Here is a 19,253-nt window from a genome sequence, read left to right as displayed (position 1 = left end):
CAGTGAGATCAGACAGTGTGTAACCCGGGACCCAGTGAATCAGACCGTGAGAAATCAGGGGGCCCAGTGAGATCAGACAGTGTGTAACCTGGGGGCACAGTGAGATCAGACAGTGTGTAACTCGATGGACCAGTGAGATCAGACAGTGTGTAAACCGGGGGCCTAATGAAATCAGAGAGTGTGTAACCCGGGAGTCAGTGAGTTCTGACCATATGTAAACCAGCTGCCCAGTGAGATCAGAAAGTGTGTAATCCGGGGGCCCAGTGAGATCAGACAGTGTGTAACCCGGGGGCCCAGTGAGATCAGACCGTGAGGAACCCGGGGGCCCAGTGAGATCAGACAGTTTGTAATCCGGGGGCCCAGTGAGATTAGACAGTGTGTAACCCGGGGACCCAGTGAGATCAGACAGCGTTTTACCTTGGGGCCCAGTGAGAACAGACAGTGTGTAACACGGGGGCCCAGTGAGATCAGACCGTGAGTAACCCGGGGTCCCAGTGAGGTCAGACAGTGTGTTACCCGGGGCCCAGTGAATCAGACCGTGAGTAACCTGGGGGCCCAGTGAGATCAGACAGTGTGTAAACTGGGGGCCCATTGAGATTAGACAGTGTGTAACCCTGGGTCTAGTGAATCTGACCGTGAGTAATTCGAGGGCCCAGTGAGATCAGACAGTGTGAAAACCGGGGTCCCAATGAGACCAGAGAGTGTGTAACCAGGGAGTCAGTGAGTACAGACCGTATGTAAACCAGCGGCTCAGTGAGATCAGACAGTGTGTAACCCGGGAACCCAGTGAGATCAGACCGTGTGACACCCGGGTCCCACTGAGATCAGAGAGTGTGTAACCCGGGGGCCCAGTGAGATCAGACAGTGTGTAACCTGGGGGCCCGGTGAGATCAGAAAGTGTGTAAAGCGGGGGCCCAGTGAGATCAGATAGTGTGTAACCTGGGGGCCCGGTGAGATCAGAAAGTGTGTAAAGCGGGGGCCCAGTGAGATCAGATAGTGTCTAACCCGGGGGCCCATGACATCAGACAGTGTGTAACTCGAGGGCCCAGTGAGATCAGACAGTGTTTAAACCGGGGGCCCAATGAGATCAGAGAGTGTGTAACCCGGGAGTCAGTGAGTTCAGACTGTATGTAAACCAGCGGCCCAGGGAGATCAGTCAGTGTATAACCCGGGGGCCCAGTGAGATCAAACAGTGTGTAACTCGGGGGCCAACTGAGATCCGACAGTGAGTAACCCGGGAACCCAGTGAGATCAGACAGTGTGTAACCCGGGGGCCCAGAGAGATCAGACAGTGTGTAACCCGGGGACCCAGTGAGATCAGACAGCATTTTACCTTTGGGCCCAGTGAGATCAGACAGTGTATAACACGGGGGCCCAGTGAGATCAGACAGTTTTTAACCCGGGGTCCCAGTGAGGTCAGACAGAGTGTAACCCGGGGCCCAGTGAATCAGACCGTGAGTAACCCGGGGGTCCAGTGAGATCAGACAGTGTGTAACCCGGGGGCCAAATGAGATTAGACAGTGTGTAACCCGAGGGCCCAGTGAGATCAGACAGTGTGTAACCCAGGGCCCAGTGAATCAGACCGTGAGAAACTCGGGGGCCCAGTGAGATCAGACAGTGTGCAACCCTGGGGCCCACTTAGATTAGACAGTGTGTAACCCGGGGGCCCATTGAGATCAGACAGTATGTAACCCGGGGCCCAGTGAATCTGACCGTGAGTAACTCGAGGGCCAGTGAGATCAGACAGTGTGTAAACCGGGGTCCCAATGAGATCAGAGTGTGTGTAACCCGGGAGTCAGTGAGTTCAGACCGTATGTAAACTTGCGGCCCAGTGAGATCAGACAGTGTGTAACCCGGGAGCCCAGTGAGATCAGACCGTGTGACACCCGGGTCCCACTGAGATCAGACAGTGTGTAACCTGGGGGCCCAGTGAGATCAGACAGTGTGTAACCCGGGGGCCCAGTGAGATCAGAAAGTGTGTAAAGCGGAGGCCCAGTGAGATCAGATAGTGTGTAACCCGGGGGCCCAGTGACATCAGACAGTGTGTAACCGGGGGACCCAGTGAGATCAGAGAGTTTATAACCTGGGGGCCCAGTGAGATCAGACAGTGTGTAACCCGGGACCCAGTGAATCAGACCGTGAGTAACCCGGTGGCCCAGTGAGATCAGACAGTGTGTAATCTGGGGGCCCAGTGAGATCAGACAGTGTGTAACTTGACGGCCCAGTGAGATCAGACAGTGTGTAAACCGGGGGCCCAATGAGATCAGAGAGTGTGTAACCCGGGAGTCAGTGAGTTCAGACCGTATATAAACCAGCGGCTCAGTGAGATCAGAAGTGTGTAACCCGGGAGCCCAGTGAGATCAGACCGTGTGTAGCCCAGTGGCCCAGTGAGATCAGGCAGTGTGTCACCCGGGCAGAATGGGCCCAGCGCGATCAGAAACTGTGTAACTCGGGTGCGCAGTGAGATTTGACAGTGTGTATCACAGGGCACCAGAAATATCAGACAGTGTGTAACTCGGGGGCCCAGTGAGATAGGACTGTGTGTAAACCGGGGGCCCAATGTGATCAGAGAGTGTGTAACACTGGGGCCCAGTGACATCAGACAGTGTGTAAACCGGGGGCCCAATGAGATCAGAAAATGTGTAAATCCGGGGCCCAGTGAGATCAGATAGTGTGTCACCCGGGGGCCCAGTGAGATCAGACAGTGTCGAACCCTGGGGGCCCAGTGAAATCAGAAAATTTGTAAACCGGGGTCCCTGCGACATCAGACAGTCTGTAACCTGGGGGCCCAGTGAGATCAGACAGTGTGTAAACCGGGGGCCCAATGAGATCAGAGAGTGTGTAACCCGGGAGTCAGTGAGTTCAGACCGTATGTAAACCAGCGGCCCAGTGAGATCAGAAATGTGTAACCCGGGAGCCCAGTGAGTTCAGACCGTGTGTAGACCAGTGGCCCAGTGAGATCAAACAGTGTGTAAACCAGGGAACAGTGAGATCAGACAGTGTGTAACCTGGGCAGAATGGGCCCAGCGCGATCAGAAACTGTGTAACTCGGGTGCCCAGTGAGATTTGACAGTGTGTATCACAGGGGACCAGAAAGATCAGACAGTGTGTAACTCGGGGGCCCAGTGCGATCGGACTGTGTGTAAACCGGGGGCCCAATGTCATCAGAGAGTGTGTAACACTGGGGCCCAGTGACATCAGACAGTGTGTAAACCGGGGGCCCAATTAAATCAGAAAATGTGTAAACCCGGGGCCCAGTGAGATCAGACAGTGTGTCACCCGGGGGTCCAGTGAGATCAGACAGTGTCTAACCCTGGGGGCACAGTGCAATCTGAAAGTTTGTAAACAGGGGGCCCAGTGACAACAGACAGTCTCTAACGTGGGGGCCCAGTGAGAACATACAGTGTGAAACCCGGGGACCCAGTGAGATCAGATAGTGTGTAATCCTGGGGTCCGCTGAGATCTGGATCACTGGACACTGAGACTGGTCACTCACACACTGAGCCTCACAGTCACACACACTTCAGCTGGGTCTGGATCACTGGACCCTGAGACTGGTCCCTCACACACTGAGCCTCACATTCACACACACTTCAGCTGGGCCTGGCTCACTAGTCCCTGAGGCTGGTCTCTCACACACTGAACCTCACATTCACACATTCTTCAGCTGGATTTGGATCACTGGACCCTGAGGCTGGTCTCTCACACACTGAATCCTTACATTCACACAGACTTCAGCTAGGTCTGGATCACTGGACCCTGAGGCTGGTCTCTCACACACTGAGCCTCACATTCACACATACTTCAGCTGGGTCTGGATCACTGGACCCTGATACCGGATATTCAGCGAATGAGTTAGGACAATGGCGTGGTTTTCCTGCAGAAAGTGAGCCTCAGTATGTTTTCGGTGAAGGAGAGTTCGATGAAAGCGACACTATTTTACTGCTCACAAGCTTAGAATCACATTGCTGTCACGGTGCCCAATCTGACCTGTGGTCACTGATATCTGACTGCAGGCAATGGCCACCTGGGTCATTTCTTCCTGAGAAGAGTCTGCAGCTGTCCACACACCGTGCTACTGGTTCTCATTGCCAGTGGTGTTGCTACTCTGCAAACACCATTGTACACAGACAGTGGGAAAGAGGACTCGCTGCTGGACACACCACCGTTCACAGACATCAGGACAATGGACTCACGTCCACAATCAACATCACTTCAGTTCCAATAAATTCCACAGAGCCACAGGTGATGGAGAAGCTGTTCGTGAACTGGAGAACGTAAAATTTCAAAGACAATACATGCTGATTGATATCATGATCTGTTTATTATTCTCCAGGCAATTCCACACACAAAAACCAATACAGTTATCATTCACTTCCTGATATTCTTCAGCTATTAAATCGAAAGGCGTATTCTCCTTTTACACTCCCCTGGGATAATCCACGTGTTCTGATGTTCATCCGGCAATAAACATTCCATGGTCACAACATCCTAAACCTCAATGCTGGGACTTGTATCTCTCTGTGTCCAGGAGCATGATTTAATCCAATTAAACTGCTAGCGCTATTACAACCCACTGTCTACATAATGCTCTTCTACCTTGTTCACAGACACTTACATAGGAAACCGCAGGCCTTGTCAGATATTGCCCAGTGTTATGTCTGAATGAGCCTGGGCCTGAGTTGTAGCCTGCTGGGGTTCAGGCAAAATATAACTCAGGATACGATATGTGATGTAATGCAGATCTAATGTTGGGAATTGCTCTGAACTTTTCTTTCCTGAACTAAATTAAATATTATTCTCAGAGGATACGTCAACCCATTTTTCAGCTCATCTCTGAATTTAGTCTGGGTTACTGCGTAAATACAGGTGTTTGTACAACAACTCAAAAGCAGCAGCATGTAGCTGGTACTGTCTGCAATAAGCATCGGGTCATTGAAACCTGTAAAATAATAGTGGTTTGTAATTTGGTATAATAAGAAAAATATCACATACGCCATCCAGAGCAGTATGAAGTTACCAGATATAGCGAAGAGTAAGATGATGGATTTCCTTCGGTTCTCCATCTCCGGATCATTGTGATTCACAACATTCTTGCTGCTCCTCAGCCTCCTGCGGACTCTGCTTGCCGCCATAATGTATCCTACAGTCAGAGCATTGAGCAGCAATATCAGGAATATTGGGAGCAGTGGGGTTAAACAGCGGTTAATCCAGCCAAATGCTACCCAAGCAGTTACAGTGTAATACTCGGGTTTTACTTTACACAACCAGGGTACATTGTCGATTATATAGTAGGGTACATATATAAAGAACCAGGGGATGTTTTTTATACAGAACAGCAGGCACACGGTTCCTATAACCAGGGATGCAGTTTTCTCGGTGCAATATTTAGTCCTCAGATTCTGGCAACAAATGGTAACAAAACGATCGAAAGTGAAAGCGATTGTTAACCAGACAGAAATATCGGTGACTGCATGAACCAGCGCTGCACCGAAAGAACACATAGGTGTGATGAGCAGGAAAGTAGTCGGGAAATAATAATCATTAATCCGAACCAGTATCACATCATTGATTATGACCAGTAGATCCGCCGCTGCCATGGTCACCAGGTAGCGAGTGATACATCTGGAGAGACCGCACTTTCCCCGGGACAGGATCACAATCGTCACCACATTAGCTGTAAAAGGTAAACACACAGAAACAGGGAATCAGCCGTCAGGTTACAGCAAGGGAGCCAGTTACACAGGATTAGGTGTGAAATGTACTTTACTGAAGGATCTGGGGATTGGAACTGAACTCTTTACCGCTGTGCGATTTGTCTAGCAGAACAGGATTTTAACATACAATTGCAATGTTAAATATCTGTGAGTGTGGGGTAAAAACAAGAAAATAAACGACTTCACATAGTTTATAGAATATACAAATGGACTCTGGAAATTTCCTCGGAGCTGTTACCCTTCTGCCACTGCAACTTCGTAGAAAGTGGTGTAGAAATCCACCGGAGATCCGAGTAAACTACTGGCTATTTAAATGTATGAATAAATTGACAGTGTGAGAATGAGTTCTGGATAATTGCGAAAATAGCAGTTCAGTGACGGAAGAAGAAATGACCAGAAAACTATTTGAAAATAAGTCATGAATGGTCAATTCTAAATTGGGAGATGTTTCGAGAGCAGTGAGATAGACGCCTGAACGAAATGCAGTGAATGCTAAAGGGGAACAACCGAGGGTGAGACAAAGTGCGGGATTTGGGTCCGTGGACAGGAAAGTGGAGCGGATACACGGTGTGTGTACGAAATGGCTCAGAGCTCTCCTGTTGTCTTCGCAGACTGGAGGCTATGAGTAAAAACCTTTGGACAAACTACTGTCAAACACCACGATAATAGGGGAGTTGGTATGTTTCAACTCAGCCAAGTTGCAACAGTTACGTTTATAATCCACCAGATGAACATTTAATCTGATCAACTGACTTCTTGGCTGGAAGTCTCAGGTCTTTACATTGGTGCCGTGTATCGTGCAACCCCATTCTGGACAAACTCTAGCAATAACCACAAGGGGGAGAAGTTCAGATGTGATCATGAACAAACAACATTAACTTTGCACCTTCTTCTGCGATCCTAGGAAAAATATACATTCCTAGGTGCACAATGGCACAAGGGGCATAATCTTCACCTCGCTTTTGACGCCTCTAATAATGCAGCAAACTTCAGAGGGAGTTGTGGGTGGCGATCTCTGGACCGAAGCAAAGATACAGTAAAAGTGACAATAGAGGCTGCAGTCCAGCCCAGGAGATACCTGCCGAGATTTAGCTTCAGAAACGCTCCGTGGTAAGGTCTTCGCTCTGAATTGGCAGAATCCATCTTTAATATTAATCCGGCACATAGCAATATGGAGAATCTGTCTCTCTGGTGATAAAGACTGGCGGAAAGTACATCCCAGGGGATGTGGGACATTATATGTACCTGAGCTTCCAGCGCAATCTATCAACAATGTAAGATATGCTCAGAAGTGTTTGATTCGGATTCCTTTGGTGTGCAGGATAGTCTGACATATAGCAGTTGTTCCAACTTGATATACGTAAAGAGTTCCGTGTGTTCATTTGTAAAGAAATAGAGACAGGCAGAGAGCGAGAGAGAGACTACATATACAAAAGAAACATCGTCACTGAAAAGATATCCTGAACAAGATAAGGCGGCTGGTGTAGAAAAATTTACTGCATTCCCGTTCAACTGTGTTTAGACAATACAGTATTCGCTGGAAATTAAATCACATGAGTATATAAGATTAATATAGTTAAGTATGAGTGTGTGGTATATGGGGGGGAGGGTCCTGTGTTTACCATGGATATAGAAGTATAATGGAAATCTACAGAGAAAAATGGACACAGTAACTCTGAATCAAACACATGAGATGGGCCGTCCTGTGCTTTTTACAAGACGTAGGTGGGCCGCCTTCTTGAACCGCTGCAGTCCGTGTGGTGAAAGTGCTCCACAGAGTTGTTAGCTGGTGAGCTGCATGAAATAATGGCAAAGATATGAGGAGATAATATTTCCGACTGGACTTTGCAAATGGCCAGATCTGTCAGTAATTTATGTATCTGACGAATAGAGCCTCATAAAAGTTGCTAAAATCATGTCCCCTCTTCAGTATTTGTCAAATCACTTCATTAATTCAACAATTAGAACATTATTACAACAACAACAAACATTTCTACTTATATAGCGCCTTTATAAAACTTCCCGAGGTGCTTCACAGGAGTGTTACAAGACAAAACAAATAAATTTGGCACCGAGCCACATAAGAATAAATTACGACCGATGACCAAAGGTTTGGTCAGAGGTAGGTTATAAGCACTGCCTTCAAGGAAGAAAGGGAGGTATAAAGGCGGTGAGGATTTAGGGAGGCTGTTCCAGAGCTCAGGGCTCGGACAGCTGAAGGCACGGCCACCAATGGTTGAGCATTTATAATCAGGGATGCACAAGAGGGTAGAATTTGAGGAGCGCAGACATCTTGGGTGGTTGCGATGTTGGAGTAGATTACAGAGATAGCGAGGGACGAGGCCATGGAGGGATTTGCACACAGAAGGAGAAGTTTGAAGCTGAGGTATTGTTGAACCGGGATCAATGTAGCTCTGCGAGCACAGGTGGGATTTCGTGCGAGATTGGACATGCCCTGGCGAGTTTTGAATGACTTCAAGTTTACATACGGTAGAATGTAGGAGGTCAGCCAGGAGAGTTTTGGAGCTGTACAAACTAGAGGTAACAAAGGCATGGATGAGGGTTTCAGCAGCAGAGGAGCTGAGGCAGGGGCGGAACTAGCAATGTCATATCGCAGATATGTGGCCAGAAGATCATTTCACGTTCTTAAAGGACACCTAGTTTGCGAACTGTCTGCTTCAGTCACAGACAGAAGCAAGGGAGGAATCGAGTCGATGGTTAGGTAACACAGTTTGTGGCGGGAACCAAAGAGAATGTCGTCAGTCTTCCCAATATTTAATTTGAGAAATGTTCTGCTCATTCAGTACTGGATGTCGGACAAGCAGTCTGCCAATTTAGAGACCTTGGAGGGGTCGAAAGAAGTGGTGGTGTGATGGAGCTTGGTATCATCAGTCTACATGTGGAGACTGACGCTGTGTTTCCGGATGATGCCGCCAAGAGGCAGCATATAGTGGTGAAACGCGAGTGTGCCAAGGATAGATCCTTGGGGAACACGATATGCAAAGATTTGATCGTGGGAATATAAGCGAATGCAAGTGATTTTTTGGCTACAATTAGGGAGAAATGGATGGAACAAGGTGAGTGCAGTGCCACCCAGCTGAAGGGTGGTGAAGAGGCATTGGAGGAACATGGAGTACTCAACCATTTCAAAGGTTGCGGAAATGTCGAGACTGTTGAGGAGGGAAAGGTTACTTTTGTCAATGTCACAAAGGATGACTTTTGTGACTTTGATGAGAGCTGTTTCGGTAGCGTGGCTTGGCGGAAACCAGACTAAAGGGATTAAAACATGGAGTTCCGGGAGGCGACAACATGTTGAAGGACTTAGCAGTGGAAATTGAGGTTGGAGAGGGGGCGGTAGCTTGCAAGCCGAATAGTGTCAATAGTTTTTTGAGGAGAGGAGTGATGACGGTAGATTTGAAGGAGACGAGAGGACATGAGCTGAGAGTACCGTTAACTGTGTCAGCTAACACGGGAGTCAGAAAAGGAAGTTGGCTGGTCAACAGCTTGGTGGGAATAGGGTCAAGTGAGCAGGAAGTGGGCCTCATGGATAAGATGAGCATGGAGAGGTCAAGAGAGGCAGATCAGGGAGAGACTAGAGAGAGATGCGACTTCATGGTGGAAACTTAGGGGAAGTTTGACCCGTTGGGCTAGAGGAAGGAAGAGAAGTGGCAGAGGCAGCTGATTGGGTGGTCTCAATCTTTGAGACAAATAATTCCATGAGCTACTCACACTTGTTGTTGAAGGTGAGTGTGGTGGAGACAGGGGAGAGGAGTTTCACAAGATGGTTAACAGTCGCGAATACTAGCCGGGGGTTATGTTTGCATTCTAGAATGATGTTGGAATAGTAAGCAGTTTTGGCAGACATGAGTCGGGTCCGATAATACTTTATGTGATCTAGCCAAATCTGGCGTTGAAAGGTTAAACCAGTTTTCGGCACACCCGTAGAAGTCTGCGGCCCTTAGACTTGAGTGAGCGAGAATGAGGGCCGTACAGGGGAAAGGCCAGAGTGAGAGAGATTAATTCTTTTAATAGGAAATAAGGCATCAATGGTGATGGTGAGGGGCTATTTGGGGAGATTGGTGGCTGCAGAAATGGCATTGCCAATTAATTCATTGTCTCCTCGGTTTAAACAGAGTCACAGTTTAAATATTGGTGATACCTGACGAGCAAATATTCTAGTAACAAAACGATTTGACAATTAATCTTGTTGCTATTGCAGCTGCTATATAATGACAGGACAAAAAGGGAAACAATGTCCTTCTCTCACAGAATCCAAACACCACTGTTGCCAGTGACAAATCAAAATATCATTACTCCTGTGTCTTAATATTTGTATATTCCAAGCTCTCCATCCCTTCAGTCTCCTGTGCCACTGCCAGTGCAATGTCCCAATATAATCATGACATGTGTGTATAACTGATTCCAAATGTGTAAAAATGAAATTTGCGCCACAGGGCATAACTGTGCTTGGTGCACGAATTCAGCTCTGAATAAATACATCAACACTGTGGGTTCAGGAATTGCTTGAAAACACAACCGTATTTGTCAGAAATGGCATGCAATAAAACACTTGTTTGTTACAGTCTAGCAAAATTTATATGGACCTTCACTTTTTGTCAGAAGATGGTTTCTACAACTTCGTAACATACCTTGTCATGTAACTAACTGGCTATATATATGCACACAACAAGATCCACAAACACAATATCTAGTTGGTAAAGTTGGCTAAGGTTTGCTTTATTCGGAAACACTGCCATGGGATAGTCAGTGCATACGAATGTGAGCCCAGATTTTCGACAGGGTATCAAACCCATAAACTTCTGAATCAGATGGGAGCCCCCACTGTTACAGTAAAAGGCGAGGTAGATAACTTAACCAGAGCATGAAAAGGGGAGAACATTAGCGACGGTCTTGACGTTGCTCACGATTTACTGAAACAATTCCACAACCTAGCGACATCCCACTGTGTGAATACTGGGCTCATTCTCACTTAGAACCGCATCGCTCTTAGACATACAATGCCGAACAATGTTAGATTTTGAGTGGGAAATTCAAAAGCATTGTAATATCAATAAACATCTCGCAAAGTTTGGAGAAAATGGAGGATAGATATTCTCGGAATTTCCGATAGAGACCCAAATCTGACAAATAATCACCTCAGGACCGACAGAGCAATAAACAGGCCCTCCAGGTAATACTGCGAGACACGGATTTATGCAATCGGTAACCAGTTAAAATGAGTGCTGGAAACTCTATAGGCTGCAAAAATATCATCGGCCATTTTCTTTCCTGTAGAACATACAGATAAACTGAAATTAGACCTGCGATTAATGGAACTGTCTTTGCAGAAATGATGACTCTGGGTGCTTGACGCACAAGAACGCAGGATTAGATCATTCTGCCCCACAAGCCTTTTCCACCATTCCAGTAGACCATGGGTGATCGGCACCGTAACTTCAATTACCGTCTTCGTTCCATATCCCTTGATACCCTGACCTTACCAAATCTATCGATCAGAGTCTGTAAAATTACAACTGACCATTAATTGACAGGATTTTGGGAGAACGAGTGTAAAACATTGAAACATAGAAACATAGAAAATAGGTGCAGGAGTAGGCCATTCGGCCCTTCTAGCATGTTCATGGCTGAACATGCAACTTCAGTTCCCCATTCCTGGTTTGTCGCCATACCCCTTGATCCCCCTTGTCTTAAGGACTATATCTAACTTATTTTTGAATATATTTAGTGAATTGGCCTCAACAACTTTCTGTGGTTGAGAATTCCACAGGTTCACCACTCTCTGGGTGAAGATGTTTCTCCTCATCTCGGTCCTAAATGGCTGACCCCTTATCCTTTGACTGTGACCCCTGGTTCTGGACTTCCCCAACATTGGAACATTCTTCCTGCATCTAACCTGTCTAAACCCATCAGAATTTTAAAAGTTTCTATGAGGTCCCCTCTCACTCTTCTGAATTCCAGTGAATACAAGCCCAGTTGATCCAGTGTTTCTTGATAGGTCAGTACCGCCATCCCGGGAAGCAGTCTGGTGAAACTTCGCTGCACTCCCTCAATAACAAGAATGTCCTTACTCAGGTTAGGAGACCAAAACTGTACACAATATCCAGGTGTGGCCTCACCAATACCCTGTACAACTGTAGCAACACCTCCCTGCCACTCTCCACAAATCCCCTAACTATGAAGGCCAACATGCCATTTGATTTCTTAACCGCCTGCAGTACCTGCATGCCAACCTTCAATGACTGATGTACTATGACACCCAGGTCTCGTTGCACGTCCCCTTTTCCTAATCTGTCACCATTCAGATAAAAGTCTCTCTCTCTGTTTTTACCACCAAAGTGGAGAACCTCACATTTATCCACATTATACTTCATCTGCCATGCATTTTTCCACTCACCTAACCTATACAAGTCACTCTGCAGCCTCATAGCATCCTTCTCGCTTCTCACACTGCCACTCAACTTAATGTCAACCGCAAATTTGGAGATACTACATTTAATCCCCTCGTCTAAATCATTAATGTACAATGTAAACAGCTGGGGCCCGAGCAGAGAACCTTGCGGTACCCCACTAGTCACCGCCTGCCATTCTGAAAAGCACCCATTTGCTCCTACTCTTTGCTTCCTGTCTGACAACCAGTTCTCAATCCATGTCAGTACACTACCCCCAATTCAAAGTGCTTTAACTTTGCACATTAATCTCTTGTGTGGGATCTTGTCGAAAGCAACTGAAAGTTCAAATATACCACATCAACTGGTTCTCCCTTGTCCACTCTACTGGAAACATCCTCAAAAAATTCCAGAAGATTTGTCAAGCATGATTTCCCTTTCACAAATCCATGCTGACTTGGACCTATCATGTCACCTCTTTCCAAATGCGCTGCTATGACATACTTAATAATTGATTCCACCAAGTAAGATTAAGATTTCTACTAAACTTTGTGTGAGAAAGTGTTTATTGATTTCACTCCTAAATGGCCGAGTTCCAATTTTAGGATAATGCCTTCTGGTTTAGATTACACCGCCATCGGAAACAGTATCGAAACAAGTCGTAAGATTACCGCTAATTATGTGAGTTGCAATTTGAACGAATAATAACTGAGCAGCATTTTCAAAGCAGGGACTAAACTGACACTGTAATACAATTTTAGACGATGGGAGCAGATATTCCAATGCACCGAGTACTGATCATATTTATAGTTAAAATTACCGCAGCTGACACAATATTGAATGGAAATAACAATTTGGCGCTTTTGCTTCACAAACTAAGCACGTTACCGGGAACACCAATTACCACGCCGAGAACTGGAACACCGGAAATGGTAATAGAATAAATCCAAATATATTGATCTCTGTGAAATGATGGGGACGCTCGGTGCGGCACATGGTACAGCGGACCATGTGAGCTGATATAGTCAGATATATTCTTCGTAATACAGGGGTGAAACTTGCAGAAGGAGCATTGGGCTGCATTGATCCTGAGATTTGTGGGAGTCAGCGGGATAGTGAGACAAATCACTTCAATCTGTTCTCATTGAGTAACCTCTTCAATCGGACTCTGCAGAGTGTTAAAAACAACAGCCGTAATATTGGACTTGAATGCTGATCATACTTCTTCAAACACAAACATGCAAGGCAATTTATTAGTACAGGGTGGTGGGAACTCAGGAGACATAATGTGAGATTTCAGTTTCCCAACTGAAGAGGGAAAGTTAGTCAGTGGTACAATGGGTGATAAGACACACTGGCTCGATACCCTGGGCTCTGCCACATAACCTGGAAATGTGAGTTAGAGGAATGTGACACAGATTACAGGGCGATATGACAGATGTGTTTAAAATTATTGACAGGATGGAAGAAGGTGGATAGAAGCAGACTGATTCCAGTAGACGTGTGTTGCAGAACGAGGCGCTGTAGAAAGTAGATGAAATAGAAGACAATGGAAGAGAGAGAAGAGAGAGCGTGAGAAACTTTTTTATACAGGGATTGGGGAGGCGGTGGAGTTCAGTCACATGGATAGAGGTTGAGGCAGAAACTGTCAGAATTGAAAGTAGATTGGGTCCGTGGCTGGAGGATAGAGGGATGTGGCGACCGGGTTGGCATCTGTGACTAGAAATTCCTCGATCTCTCATTATCTGAAGCGAAATTAAAGTGAATGTGTGTGGATAACCGAGCGGACAGGCTTACTGAGGGTACAGTCGATGTTCTATCACCCTGCAAGCGTTTGGTCTGAACAATAAATATGTCCGATTCGTATAAAGCGACCATGACCCGGCATGGAGACGGTGCTTTGGTTAAAATGTAGGTATTGAATCTAAAACGGGTTTTTAAATGTGGACAAACCCAGGACAGCTGCATAGAGCGCCGCTGCCTTGTTTCAATAGCTCTCTCAAAGCACGGATTCCCGGTCTGATGTGTACCGCTGCAGGAATGGATGTGACAGAAACCAGCTGCCTTCCACCTGCTGAAGGCAGAAAAATCTCCGCTGGGAGCTTGAAGGCGAGTCTGAGAACAGGCTGGTCACCGGTCAGTGGAAAAGATGAGGGAGAGAGTCTGTGTTCCTGCATGGAGCACAATCCCACAGTCGGCATGGATTGTGATGACCAGGAATAATATCCGGCACTTTGCTGGAACCAGACCGAGAACAGCGGGTAGATTCTGATTAACGGGACTGAACAAATCCCGGTCCTGACTGTCCGAATTCCCAGGTATATGTCCATGATCGGCTGTCCGTGTCTATCTCCACAGCGGGAGTCAATGGAGCATTTTACAACACGCTGAATGTTCAGTAAAATATAATCTGTCAGATATTACCGAGTGTTACGGGAAAGGATAGCAGGCAAGGAAAAATCGAATTAAAATAATCCATTGATTTACACATTGCACGATTCTCAGATAAAACGGAACCAGTTTGAAAGACAATACAGGGGGGAAATAATCTGCCGGTTTTATGTGGGTTAAAGAAAATTGAAAAGTCACCAAATGATCAGTCAATGAACAAGGTTGAGCGAGAAATACTGTCACTGAATTTCTGCATCTGAATTGAATTGTGAAGGATCGTTACAAAAAGACAATTAGTGAGATGGGAGATAACGCAGTTTATCCCAAATTTATTCACAACTTTAGTAACGGAATGTAATCACTTACCGGGGATTCCAATGGCTGCTATAATCGGATAGTAAATCATTACTGCCTGTAGAATTGGTGGTAACCAGGAAAAGGGATAGGCAATGTAAGGAACTCTCATTCTGTCCGAGAAATGATGATGACTATTGCCACTGGAAACAGAGATCCAATGAGTTGTGATGAGAGCTTAAGAGAAAACATCATTGCTAATTGTGGGACATTTCCCGTGGGAACATGAAAGATCAGGTGCATTGATATTACTTCCAGTCATTTTGCAGCACGTCAACTCCCTTCACTGTAATGTTTGTGCTGCAATGATTATATCCAAACTGATAATACAATGTTTGACGTGAAACTGCCCAAAACCTTGGCCTGATACATTGCTCACATTTCTAACTAACAATATACAGAAAGCCGGGCTCTGCCGGCATGGCCGCACCTTAAACAGAAACAGCTTCAGTTTTCCTCCTGTTAAATGATGCGGTTCACTCCAGTCGATGCACGAAGTGAATTCCCCAAATTCCCAATCAAATTTCAAATTTTACCCCACTCCCGGCGTTTGACAATCATCCCTTTCAATCTCGGAGTTGAGGCTTGCAATTGAATGAGCAATGTATATCTTTAGAACTGCATGAAGTCGGGATTTGCACCAACACCTAGAATGAAAAGTAATCTAAAAACTAGGGTAGAAAAATGTAACCATACAAAAGGGCTCGAAATAAGCCTCGTTTCACTGCAATTAACATTTTTCAAACGTTACAGATTATTTTAAAACCGTCTCCAGAGGGCTAACTGTGACAAGGGACCGGTACAGTATTAGAATAGCTTCTGACACGTGAGAAGCAGAATCTCTCTGGGTATCTACCTCCCCATGGATTTCCTGGGCTGCGGTGGGGATTCTCGACGCTGCTCCATTCATTATCTTTTAGAATTATCCATTGCCGTAGTTTCACGTTGATATGTTCTGTGATATTATAGAGACTGAGGAATGCAGGGACAGGAGTAGGCCATTCAGTCGCTCGGACATACTCCACCGTTCAATTAATCCCCAATTCAATATATCCCGCATTTATAGAAACACTTGAATTTACATAGCGCCTTTCACAACCAACGGATGTCGCAAAAGGCTTTAAGGCCAATTACATAATTTTGGACCTTTAGTCACTCTACTTTTGTAGCAAATGCTGCAGGTAATTTGTACACAGCAGGGTTCCAAAAACAGCAATGTTACAATAACAAGTTAATCTCCGTTAGTCATGAATTTGATTGCGGGATAAATATAGGTTAGTGCAACTGGATATCTCCCCTGCTCATCTTAGAAATGGTGCCATAGGACCGTCTACGCCCTCCTCGGAGAACATAACACTCATCTGAAAGATGGCACCGCCGATAGTGCAGCATTCCCTCTATATTTCACTGGAATTTCAGCCAGATATGTGTGATGACGTCTCTGGAGTGGGAGTTTCTTGCTCCAAACTGCAGTATTTACTGCAGCACTACTTAACAAAGGCTCATCTGTGAAATAACATATGTTAAATTTGGATTGGATATATATTTTTTTAATCTCCTTTTTATTAGCCAGAGATGTACTTAATGACTACGAACTGATTGTCGACCCGTCTTACAACCTTACACACGTGTTTAGATTCAATGTACCACATGCATTTTTGAAATAGAACTTTTTATTTTTTTTATATGTTCATCTTTTTCATGTTAATCGAACAAGTATACAGTAGTCCTGAAGCCTAAAATTTGTCAAGCATTGAAAAACTGAGAAAAAGAAACATTCTAACTTCATGCAATTAATGCAATGTGAGAATCAACTAATTGGTCTTGAGACGACATAATGCACTGTCTTTTACAATTGGTTCTTGGAAGTACGAAGCCTTGGACAGAATAATATTTGTAGAATAGGAGATCACATGTTCTGAAGTTGCTGGCAAAAGCCTTGAGAAAAAGCAAGAGCAAGATAAAATGGAAGAACAACTCTCTTCCCCTCTTGTAGGCCGGTAATTTTTCAGCCATAAATATATGGCATCTTGAGGACGAGTCAATCAGCCCTTGTCCATCAAAGTTATGGATGTGGAGACGGCCGACTCTTCTTTCCTTCGTCTGAAAGAAACTCCACGCCCTATTGGACTCCCACCATTTGGAAAGACCCCAAAATGGTACCTGTGTCAATATCGACTCATGGTACCGCCTGGAAATGTAGTATAAAAGAGCCACTTATGAGAGTTAGACTGTAGAGAACCAGGAGCAAGGGCTGAGCCTGGAGAGGGACCAGGCAGTAGTGGCCCACGGGAGGAGGATCCGGATAAAAACAGACAAGATAAGGGCCAATGAACATAGAATAGCCCAAGCGGCTTGATTCCATGGCAAAGGCCAACGAGCAGAGAACACCTCGAGTGGGATGAGTCCAACCCAAGGGCCAATGAACAGAAGATACTCCAGGCGTGGTGAGATGTAAGAGAGCCTTGGTGCGTTGGAATGTTTCTTTCAGACTCCTATCAAAGGCAACTAAACTACCTGAGGCAGCACGCGTGATATCATTTTCGTTCTATACTGTAAACTACTGATAAATGCTCACCTTTGTGTAATACCTAATAAAAGAACATTGTGCATTTTGAAGTAACGTCAGACAATTGGGAAAGCATGCAAAAACCCTAGCAAAATCTGGTGTGACAAAACGGTGGTGTTTATTTGGGTTTAAAAACATTCTAAGGCTGACCCATTTTGCTGGTACATTGTTCGAGGAAGGATAGCCATTGGGGAGTGCAGGGATATTTGTACACCTGCCAGTTTTCGAAATGTCGCAGAATATCTGACTGTACAACTGACATAGAGATAGCCTTAGAGAAACACGTGGGTAAGCTGAGTGGGACGGATTTAGTCAAGGCGATTTTGCCCTGTAATTATGAAGCTAATTTGCAGCGACTCATCCAAAAGTAGGTGGATGACAATGCAATCAGATTGGAAAAGTGCAGACCGTGGTTCGGATTACAACAAATGAGTGAGCATCTAATCATTGATCTAGAAAACAGCTAAGCCTGAAAAAACTGCAATTCCTTAATCTGGAAAAGTAACTTAGCCAAACAATGCAGACTTTCAAGGCACATCTCATAAGGGTCCATGACCTGTTATGTATGCTACAGCACCTGCAAACTCAGGCGTGTGTATCAGCTGTACTCGCAGTCGGGTCACGAGCGATGAATGATAGAAATACAGAACTAGAAAAAGAGTTTGAAGTTTGGACCCAAAAGTTGAAAGAAGCGATCGGAACTTTATTAGGAAATATTGATCAAACCAGCTAGGGAGGCTGAGAACATATGGCCTATGAGCTGTGGGACAAATTGGGACGCCGGAATGCGGTGGTTTCATCTGTTACAATGTTTCAGGGTATAAACCGATATAGACTAGAGTGGAACTGCTTGGAAGGACAAGTTACTTCTCACTATTACACGGACAGAAGCAAAGACAGAAAGAGAAAGAAAAATTCCATGGAAAAAGTGATCCATCCGTGGCTAACTAAGCAAGTTAAGCATATCATTACATTGTAATATGCTTATAATAGTACGAAGAGTGGTCGTAAGCCTGCGGATTGCGAACATTTCAGAAACCAGCAAAGAATGACAAGCAAATTGATAAAATGTGGAAAAATATAATATGAGATAAAATTGGCAAGAAATATAAAAACAGATTGCAATAGCTTCGACAAGAATGTAAAAAGGAGCAGAGTAGCACAAATGTTATTTGGTCCCTTAGAGGCTGAGACAGGAGAAAACATTATGAGGTGTAAGGAATTGTCAGAAACTTTAGAAAAATATTTCGTACCAGTCTTCACATTTGAATACACAAAAAGCAGACCAAAAATTTTGGGGAAACAAGGGTCTAATGAGGGTGAGGAACATAATGCAATGAATAGAAGTAGAAAAAGTACAAGGCAATGAATAGGACTAATAACTGACAACCCCCCTAGATCTGACGGGCTACATGTTGGTTTTTAAAAGGCTGGACACAGAGATAATGGATGTATTGGGTTTGATCTTCCAAAATTCAGTTGATTACTGATGCTGTTCTGGGATGGAATTGTGCAAATATAACACTGCTATTCAAGAAAAGTGAGGGGGAGAAACTAGAGACCTATTGGCCAGTTAGACTGACATCAATGTTGGGGGAAAATGCTGGAATCCGTTGTTAAAGAAGTGGAATCAGGGCACGCAGAAAATCATATCACGCAGAGCAAATCTGGTTTTATGAAAGGGAAATCGTTTTTGACAAATGTATTATAATGCTCCAAGGATGTAACGAGCAGCATATATAAAGTGGAACCAATGGATGCAGTATATTTGGATTTCCAGAAGGCATTCCAAAAAATGCCGTATAGATAGTTATT

The 19,253-nt window shown here is 45.2% G+C and overlaps 1 protein-coding gene across 1 annotated transcript in view; it reads right to left on the bottom strand.

The window, feature by feature from the left end:
* Window positions 1-4,802: 4,802 nt before the first annotated feature.
* LOC139244995 (probable G-protein coupled receptor 139) overlaps window positions 4,803-19,253 on the bottom strand; it is a gene marked incomplete at its 3' end in the record, with an annotated part of 38,061 nt that continues 23,610 nt past the window's right edge. The window contains exons 3-4 of the mRNA XM_070871088.1: window positions 14,882-15,012; window positions 4,803-5,677 (exon numbers count right to left, since the gene is read on the bottom strand). Of these exons, the coding sequence (XP_070727189.1) occupies window positions 4,803-5,677; window positions 14,882-15,012 (1,006 nt within the window). The remainder of the gene's footprint in view (window positions 5,678-14,881; window positions 15,013-19,253) is intronic.

Source organism: Pristiophorus japonicus, unplaced genomic scaffold (assembly GCF_044704955.1).
Source record: "Pristiophorus japonicus isolate sPriJap1 unplaced genomic scaffold, sPriJap1.hap1 HAP1_SCAFFOLD_210, whole genome shotgun sequence".
Classification (NCBI taxonomy): domain Eukaryota; kingdom Metazoa; phylum Chordata; class Chondrichthyes; family Pristiophoridae; genus Pristiophorus; species Pristiophorus japonicus.
This window is presented reverse-complemented; position numbering and strand designations above follow the sequence as displayed.